A 9,837-nucleotide genomic window follows, 5' to 3' on the forward strand; every position below is an offset into this window, starting at 1 on the left:
TTTGAGTTTTTTTAATACAGATATAGTCCAGTGCTCTGCACACAGTAAGCGCTCAATAAATAAGATTGAATAAATCCCCTGTATAGCACCCTCCCCCCCTCCGCGCGGCTCTTCGAATCTTTATCGAGAAATAAATAGATCAAAGTTTTATTTCAGTCGCGACTGCCCGTACCCCTCTGTCCGGGAAGGCCTGAGGAATATGACAGAACCAAGAGACCTTCCGCCCTCCCTCCTTTTTTGGGTGGTATTTGTTAATAATAATAATGAAGGCATTTATTAAGTGCTTACTATGTGCAGAGCACTGTTCTAAGCTCTGGAGGGGTTACAAGGGCTTTGAACAGTGCTTTGCACAGAGTAAGCACTTAATAAATGCCATCATTATTATTACAAGGCAATCAGGTTGTCCCACAGTCTTCATCCCCATTTTCCAGATGAGGGAACTGAGGCTCAGAGAAGTGAAGTGACTTGCCCCAAATCACACAGCTGTTAGAGCGCTTGCTTTGTGCCGGGGACTGTTCTAAGCTCTGGGCTAGGTAATAATAATAATGACGGCATTTATTAAGCGCTAACTATGTGCAAAGCACCGTTCTAAGCGCTGGGGAGGCTACAAGGCGATCAGGTTGTCCCACGGGGGGCTCACAGTCTTCATCCCCATTTTACAGATGAGGGAACTGAGGCTCAGAGAAGTGAAGTGACTTGCCCCAAATAACACAGCTGTTAGAGCGCTTGCTATGTGCCAGGGACTGTTCTGGCTCTGGGCTAGATAATAATAATAATGATGGCATTTATTAAGCGCTTACTATGTGCAAAGCACTGTTCTAAGCACTGGGGAGGCTACAAGGCGATCAGGTTGTCCCACGGGGGGCTCACGGTCTTCATCCCCATTTGACAGATGAGGGAACTGAGGCCCAGAGAAGTGAAGCGACTTGCCCAAAGTCACCCAGCTGACGGTTGGCGGAACCGGGATTTGAACCCATGACCTCTGACTCCAAAGCCCGGGCTCTTGTCACTGAGCCACGCTGCGTAGGGACCGTCTCTATGTGTTGCCAACTTGTACTGCCCAAGCGCTTAGTACAGTGCTCTGCACACAGCAAGCGCTCAATAAATACGATTGAATGAATGAATCTGGTTGGATTTCATTCATTCAATCGTATTTATTAAGCGCTTACTGTGGGCAGAGCATTGGATTAAGCGCTTGGGAAAGTACCAGACAACAATAAACTGACATTCCCTGCCCACAACGAGCTCACAATCTAGAGGGGGGAGAGAGGGACATCAATACAGATAAATACAATTACAGATGTGTACGTTTAAGTGTCGTGAACCTGGGAGTGGCGGGGGGCAAAAGGGACCAAGTCAAGGCGATGCAGGAGGAAGTGGGCGATGAGCAAAATTGGGTTTTTAGTCAGGGAAGGCCTCTTGGAGGAGATGTCTCCCCCTTTTAGACTGTGAGCCCACTGTTGGGTAGGGACTGTCTCTATATGTTGCCAACTTGTACTTCCCAAGCGCTTAGTACAGTGCTCTGCACACAGTAAGCGCTCAATAAATACGATTGATGATGATGATGATATGTGCCTTCAATAGGGCTTTGAAGAGGGGGAGCGTCACCGGTGGATTTAATCCAATCTAGGTCCCACGTGGGGCTCACAGTCATCATCATCATCATCATCATCAATCGTATTTATTGAGCGCTTACTATGTGCAGAGCACTGTACTAAGCGCTTGGGAAGTACAAATTGACTTGTCGTCCTTAGCTCTCATCATCAATCAATTGTATTTATTGAGCGCTTACTGTGTGCAGAGCACTGTACTAAGCGCTTGGGAAGTACAAATTGGCAACATATAGAGTCAGTCCCTACCCAACAGTGGGCTCACAGTCTAAAAGGGGGAGATAGAGAACAAAACCAAACACACTAACAAAATAAAATAAATAGAATAGATATGTACAAGTAAAATAAATAGAGTAACAAATATGTACAAACATATATACATATATACAGGTGCTGTGGGGAAGGGAAGGAGGTAAGATGGGGGGGATGGAGAGGGGGATGAGGGGGAGAGGAAGGAAGGGGCTCAGTCTGGGAAGGCCTCCTGGAGGAGGTGAGCTCTCAGTCGGGCCTTGAAGGGAGGAAGAGAGCTTATCCTTATCCCTTATCCTTATCCCCAGTTTACAGATGAGGTTAACAGAGGCACTGAGAAGTGAAGTGACTTGCCCAAGGTCACTTACTTACCTGGCACTTACCTTACTTACTTACTTACCTGGCAGGGGAGACACCATGATCCCATAGGTGGTTTTTCCCAGGGTGAGGCTCAGCCATTGCACTGTGGCTGTGCTGACCCCTGCGATTTCCCCAAATGCGGGAAACTCGACTGCATGATTTTGTGGTAGTGGGGGGCTGTGTTCGCGCTCTCCCCTGGAGATTTTTCCAGCGCTTAGAACAGTGCTTTGCACATAGTAAGCGCTTAATAAATGCCATCATTATTAAGGTCACACGGCGAACAGGTGATGAAGTCAGCATCAGAACCCTGGTCTAGACTGTGAGCCCACTGTTTGGGTAGGGACTGTCTCTATATGTTGCCAACTTGTACTTCCCAAGCGCTTAGTACAGTGCTCTGCACACAGTAAGTGCTCAATAAATATGATTGATTGATTTATTGGTCCTTCTGACTCCTAAGCCCGGGCCTCTCCGCTAGACCACGCTGCTTCTTTTTTGTTCTCTGGCTCTCTTAACAATAATAATAATTAGTAATTATTGAGCCCATGTGGGGCTCAGTCTTCATCCCCATTTTCCAGATGAGGTAACTGAGGCACAGAGAAGTTAAGTGACTTGCCCAAAGTCACACAGCTGACAAGCGGCGGAGCTGGGATTTGAACCCATGACCTCTGACTCCCAAGCCCGGGCTCTTTCCACTGAGCCACTCTGTTTCTCATTAATGGCATTTGTTAAGTGCTTACTATGTGCAAAGCACCATTCTAAGCACGGGGGGGATACAAGGTAATCAGGTTGTCCCATGCGGGGCTCACAGTCTTAATCCCCTTTTGACAGATGAGGGAACTGAGGCCCAGAGGAGTGAAGTGACTTGCCCAAAGTCACCCAGCTGACAAGTGGCAAAGCAGGGATTTGAACCCACGGCCTCTGACTCCCAAGCCCGGGCTCTTTCCACTGAGCCACTCTGTTTCTCATTAATGGCATTTGTTAAGCGCTTACTATGTGCAAAGCACCATTCTAAGTGCTGGGGGAATCCAAGGTAATCAGGTTGTCCCACGGGGGGCTCACAGTCTGAATTCCCTTTTGACAGATGAGGGAACTGAGGCCCAGAGAAGTGAAGTGACTTGCCCAAAATCACCCAGGTGACAAGTGGTGGAGGCGGGATTTGAATCCATGACCTCTGACCCCCAAGCCCGGGCTCTTTCCACTGAGCCACGCTGCTTGTCAACCTCTTCCCCTCAAGCCCTGGGTAGGGAGGGATCCCGGTGGCCCGAAGCCCCCCTTCTGCGGCCCAACGTGCCCTTTGACCCCTGGCCGGTCCCGGGGCCTCCCCTTGAGCCCAGCCCGTACCCTCCACCCCTCTGCCGCTAATCTCCTCCCCGTTAGGCCTCCTTCTCGCCTGTCCCGCCGTCGACCCCCGGCCCACGTCCTCCCCCGGGCCTGGAATGCCCCCAATCCCTCTGCCCACCCGCCAAGCTCGCTCTTCCTCCCTTCAAAGCCCTACTGAGAGCTCACCTCCTCCAGGAGGCCTTCCCACACTCAGCCCCCCCCTCCCCATCTCCCAGCCTTACCTCCTTCCCCTCCCCACAGCACCTGTATATATGTTTGTACAGATTTATTACTCTATTTATTTTACTTGTACATATTTATTCTATTTATTTTATCTTGTTTATATGTTTTGTTTTGTTGTCTGTCTCCCCCTTCTAGACTGTGAGCCCGCTGTTGGGTAAGGACCGTCTCTATCTGTTGCCAACTTGTACTTTCCAAGCGCTTAGTCCAGTGCTCTGCACACAGTAAGCGCTCAGTAAATACGATTGAATGAATGTTGTCTGTCTCCCCCTTCTAGACTGTGAGCCCGCTGTTGGGTCGGGCCTGTCTATGTTGCCAACTTGTACTTCCCAAGCGCTTAGTCCAGTGCTCTGCACACAGTAAGCGCTCAATAAATACGACGGAATGAATGTTCTCTGTCTCCCCCTTCTAGACTGTGAGCCCGCTGTTGGGTAGGGACCGTCTCTAGATGTTGCCGCCTTGTACTTCCCAAGCGCTTAGTCCAGTGCTCTGCACACAGTAAGCGCTCAATAAATACGATGGAATGAATGAACGAACCTGCCTTGGAGGGGCGGGTCCTTGCCGAGTCCCGCCCCGTGGGGGGCAGGGGCCGCCTGGGTCCCGCCCCGGGCTGTCGTGGGGCGGGGCGGGGCGGGGCGGGGCGGGGCGGACAGCCGGAACAGAGAACCGGGCCCGGCCGGATCGAGGTGAGGCCCGGGAGCGGCTCCCCAGCGCTTAGAACAGTGCTTTGCACATAGTAAGCGCTTAACAAATACCATTATTATTATTATTATTAATAATTAAGGCCCTGCTGAGAGCTCACCTCCTCCAGGAGGCCTTCCCAGAGTGAGCCCCTTCCTTCCTTTCCCCCTCGTCAATCAATCAATCAATCAATCGTATTTATTGAGCGCTTACTATGTGCAGAGCACTGTACTAAGCGCTTGGGAAGTACAAATTGGCATCACATAGAGACAGTCCCTACCCAACAGTGGGCTCACAGTCTAAAAGGGGGAGACAGAGAACAGAACCAAACATACCAACAAAATAAAATAAGTCCCCCTCTCCATCCCCCCCATCTTACCTCCTTCCCTTCCCCACAGCACCTGTATATATGTTTGTACATATTTATTACTCTTTATTTTATTTGTACATATCTATTCTATTTATTTTATGTTAGTATGTTTGGTTTTGTTCTCTGCCTCCCCCTTTTAGACTGTGAGCCCACTGTTGGGTAGGGACTGACTCTATATGTTGCCAATTTGTACTTCCCAAGCGCTTAGTACAGTGCTCTGCGCATAGTAAGCGCTCAATAAATACGATTGATGATGATGATGATTATTCTTCACTAGGCGGCCGGATCGCGGCGAGGCCCGGGACCGGCCCCCCAGCGCTTAGGAAAGTGCCTTCCACATAGTAAGCGCTTAACAAATTCCATTATTATTATTCACCGGACGGCCGGATCGCGGAGAGGCCCGGGAGCGGCTCTCCAGCGCTTAGGAAAGCGCTTTGCACATAGTAAACGCTTAACAAATACCATTATTATTATTCACCGGCCGGCCGGATCGCGTCGAGGCCCGGGAGCGGCTCCCCAGGTCTTAGGAAAGTGCTTTTCACATAGTAAGCGCTTAACAAATACCATTATTATTATTATTACTATTCACCAGACGGTCGGATCGCGGCGAGGCCCGGGAGCGGCTCCCCAGAGCTTAGAATAGTGCTTTGGACATAGTAAGCGCTTAACAAATACCATTATTATTATTATTATTATTATTATTCACCAGACGGCCGGATCGCAGTGAGGCCTGGGAGCGGCTCCCCAGCGCTTAGAATAGTGCTTTGGACATAGTAAGCGCTTAACAAATACCATTATTATTATTATTATTATTATTCACCAGACAGCCGGATCGCGGTGAGGCCCGGGAGCGGCTCCCCAGCGCTTATAATAAGCGCTTAAGAAATACCATTATTATTATTATTATTATTATTCACCGGATGGCCGGATCGCGGCGAGGCCCGGGAGCGGCTCCCCGGCGCTTAGAACAGTGCTTTGCGCATAGTAAGCGCTTAACAAATACCATTATTATTATTACTATTCACCGGACGGCCGAATCGCGGCGAGGCCCGGGAGCGGCTCTCCAGCAATTAGGAAAGTGCTGTGCACATAGTAAGCGCTTAAATACCATTATTATTATTATTATTATTATTCACCAGATGGCCGGATCGCGGTGAGGCCTGGGAGTGCCCACCACTGCTTAGAACAGTGCTTTGCTCATAGTAAGCGCTTAACAAATACCATTATTATTATTATTCCTCAGGATCCGGCCTCCTCTCTCCCCCTCGACCTCCGGGCCTTGACCATGGAGGGTCCCCCCTGCCGCTTCTTCCTCGAGGGCCGCTGCCGCTTCGGGGCCCGCTGCCGGCAGCCCCATCCCGGGGGGGACCCCAGAGGGAACCCCGGCCGCCCCCCGACCCCGGAGCCGAAGCCCAAGAAGCCCCCGATGAGGACGGCGTTGGCCGTGGTCCACCGGATCCTCTGGGACCCGCTCCTGGACCCGTCCGACTTCTCTGTGGGCTACCTGGACCGCTTCCTGGGTGTGGTGGAGGAGCCGTTTGGGGCCTTCTGCTGGGAGCGGGAGCTGGGGGCACTGGGCCCTGGGGTGCTGGCCATACCCCAACACCGCATCCGGTACTTCCGGCACCGAGGCACCATCGTCTGGGACCGACAGGCCCGCGACGACCACGTCTTCGGCTCCGCCGGAGGAGGGGACACCATCCGACAGCGCCTACGGGACCTGGACCGGGAGCGGGACCTGAGAGGGGAGCAGGAGCTGGAGCAGGAACAGGAGCTGGAGCAGAAACTGGAGCCGGAGCAGAAGCGGGAGCAGAAAGGGGAGCAGGAGCTGGAGCAGAAACTGCAGCTGGAGCCGAAGTGGGACCTAAGAGTGCAGCTGGAGCAGGAGCAGAAGCAGGAGTTGGAGCAGAAAGTGCAACAGAAACTGGAGCTGGAGCAGGAGCTGGAGCAGAAACTGGAGCTGGAGCAGAAGCGGGAGCAGAAACTGGAGCTGAAGCAGAAAGTGCAACAGAAACTGGAGCTGGAACAGGAGCTGGAGCAGAAGCGGGAGCAGAAAGTGGAGCAGGAGCTGGAGCAGAAGCGGGAGCAGAAACTGGAGCTGGAGCAGAAAGTGCAACAGAAACTGGAGCTGGAGCAGAAGCGGGAGCAGAAAGTGGAGCAGAAGCTGGAGCAGAAGCGGGAGCAGAAACTGGAGCTGGAGCAGAAAGTGCAACAGAAACTGGAGCTGGAGCAGAAGCGGGAGCAGAAAGTGGAGCAGAAGCTGGAGCAGAAACTGGAGCTGGAACCGAAAGTGCAACCGGAACAGGAGCTGGAGCAGAAGCTGGAGCTGGAGCAGAAGTGGGAGCTAAGAGTGCAGCTGGAGCAGAAGCAGGAGCTGGAGCAGAAACTGGATCGGGAGCTGGAGCAGAAACTGAAACTGGAGATGGAGCTGGAGCAGAAACAGAAACTGGAGCAGGAGCAGAAACGAGCTGGAGCAGAAGCCGGAGCTGCAGCAGGAGATGGAGCAGAAACTGGAGCTGGAGTGGAGATGGAGCAGGAGCAGAAACTGAAGCAGAAGCTGGAGCAGGAGCTGGAGGCGAAGCAGGAGGGAGGGGAGGCCAGCAGGAAGCTTGGAGCCTTTGGGGCTGATGAGAGGGGGGCCCCGCTGTTGGCCCTGCTGCCACAGGGGCCGGGGCCGGGACCGGGACAGGCCCAAGTGCCGGCGCCTGGGCCCCAACGGGAGGCGGCCGGAGGAAGGAGGCCGGAGCCCCAGCCAGACTGGGGGTCACCGAAGCTGGGACCAGGGAGCTGGTCTGGAGAAGAGGAGGAGGAGGAGGAGAAGGAGAGGAGGAGGAGAGCCGTCCAGCAGGCCCGGCCCGCCCGCTCCCCCCGTCCCACGCACTTTGTGGCCCTGCCCGTGACAGACCCCGGGCTGCGGGCCTCGGTGGCCGAGGTCCAGGGCCACCTCGTGGGGCAGGACCCGGACGTGGCGGCCTACCTGGTGCCTCCGGCGGGCCTCCACCTCACCCTCTGCCTCCTCCGCCTGTCCGGCCCCAGGGAGGTGGCGGAGGCCACAGCGGCCCTGAGGCAGCTGGCCAGGGACCCGGGCGTCCGGTGCCCCCAACGCCTCCGTTTAGGGGGCCTGGCCCGCTTTGGTTCCCAGGTCCTCTATGCCACCCCGTCCCCGGACCTGGGGGACCTCGCCCGGGCCCTAGCGCACGGGCTCGAGTCGAGGGGTCTGCGGGTGGTCCAGGCCCCGGCTTCCCCGCATCTCACACTGGCCAAGTTGCCCCGGGGGTCCGGTGCCAGCTTACCCGCCCTGGAGGCCAGGGCCCGGGAGCTGGGCCACCAGGAAGTGCGGCACCTCCAGCTATGTCGAGTCGGGGGGCCGCGAGCGTTAGACGGGGACTATGAGACTGTGGCCCAAGTGTCTCTGTGGTGATGCGGTCCTGTCGACACCCCCTGCGGTCTCGGGGTGCTGCCCTCTGACATTGGCACAATCACGAATACGGTGTTTGGCCCCCACGCAGGGTGGCTACAACTTGCACTTTGAATTAAAATCGAATCTTAAAAATAAACCTTTCCCAGTGGGTCTCAGGAATCCTCAGGATGAGGGCAGGCACTGGGGGTGGGGGGCGGGGGTGTCTACCATACCAGGCCTGAGCTGCTGGGGGGCATTGCCGCCTCCCCCCATCCTACCACAACATTCATTCATTCAATTATATTTATTGTGCGCTTACTGTGTGCAGAACACTGTCCTAAGCGCTTGGGAAGTACAAGTTGGCAACATATAGAGACATCCCCCTGCCCCTCCTCACTCAGGGGGCCAGCATCACCATCTCCCCTGTGACACTGCCCACCATTCATTCATTCAATCGTACTTATTTAGCGATCATGTGTGCAGAGCACTGTCCTAAGCGCTTGGGAAGCACAAGTTGGTAACATATAAAGACATCCCCCTGCCCCATCTCACTCAGGGGGCCAGCATCACCATCCCCGCTGTGACACTGCCACCATTCAATCGTATTTCTTGTTTACTGTATGCAGAGCACTGTACTAAGCGCTTGGGAAGTACAGGTTGGTAACATATAGAGACATCCCCCCGCCCCTCCTCACTCAGGGGGCCAGCATCACCATCCCCGCTGACACTGCCACCATTCATTGTCATATTTATTGAGCGCTTATTGTGTGCAGAGCACTGTCCTAAGCGCTTGGGAAGCACAAGCTGGCAACATATAAAGACATCCCCCTCCCCCATCTCACTCAGGGGGCCAGCATCACCATCCCCGCTGTGACACTGCCACCATTCAATCGCATTTATTGAGTGCTTAGTGTGCAGAGCACTGTCCTAAGCACTTGGGAAGCACAAGCTGGCAACATATAAAGACATCCCCCTGCCCCATCTCACTCGGGGCCAGCATCACCATCCCTGCTGTGACACTGCCACCATTCAATCGTATTTATTGAGTGCTTAGTGTGCAGAGCACTGTACTAAGCGCTTGGGAAGCACAAGTTGGCAACATATAAAGACATCCCCTGCCCCTCCTTACTCAGGGGGCCAGCGTCACCATCCCCGCTGTGACGCTGCCCCCATCCTACCACTGCACCCCCCCCACCCAGCCGCCCCTCTGACCTCTACCCATCCACCATAAAACTGCCATGACCCCCCCTCCAACTCAGCATCCTTCTGACCAGTAATCCCTGCCCCTCCTGGGTCAGGGCGCTGGCTCGGCTGTCATCCCTGTGAGGCGGCCCGGGATCAGTCATTTCCCTCCCGGCCTGCTCGTCCACTGCCTTGGACCGGTCCAAGTTCAACTTTCAAGATCTCAGGAACAAGGCTGCAGCCTTGGGACCAGGGTGGAAGACCCACGCTCGCTCCCCACACTTTCATTTCTCTGCTGCCGGGGAGGGGGACGGTACAGGGGCCACCTCCAGCCCCCACGAGAGCCAAACCTCACGGTACAAGCCAAGGAAGACAGGTGAGGGCACCGGATCCACAGGATGTTTATGAGTGAGTCTCTCTCTTTT

The 9,837-nt window shown here is 54.3% G+C and overlaps 1 protein-coding gene and 1 non-coding gene across 2 annotated transcripts; both read left to right on the forward strand.

The window, feature by feature from the left end:
- Nucleotides 1–2,251: 2,251 nt before the first annotated feature.
- Nucleotides 2,252–2,417, forward strand: LOC119933748. Its single transcript, XR_005452622.1, has one exon. It is a non-coding gene; the product is annotated as a U1 spliceosomal RNA (small nuclear RNA).
- Nucleotides 2,418–6,079: 3,662 nt separating this feature from the next.
- Nucleotides 6,080–8,351, forward strand: LENG9 (leukocyte receptor cluster member 9). Its single transcript, XM_038753003.1, has 2 exons — nt 6,080–6,832; nt 7,382–8,351. Exons 1-2 carry the CDS (start codon nt 6,116–6,118, stop codon nt 8,249–8,251), a joined length of 1,587 nt encoding a protein of 528 aa, XP_038608931.1. The 5' UTR covers nt 6,080–6,115; the 3' UTR covers nt 8,252–8,351.
- Nucleotides 8,352–9,837: the final 1,486 nt, after the last annotated feature.

The sequence above is a fragment of the Tachyglossus aculeatus genome, chromosome 10 (genome assembly GCF_015852505.1).
Source record: "Tachyglossus aculeatus isolate mTacAcu1 chromosome 10, mTacAcu1.pri, whole genome shotgun sequence".
NCBI classification, from domain to species: Eukaryota; Metazoa; Chordata; class Mammalia; order Monotremata; family Tachyglossidae; genus Tachyglossus; species Tachyglossus aculeatus.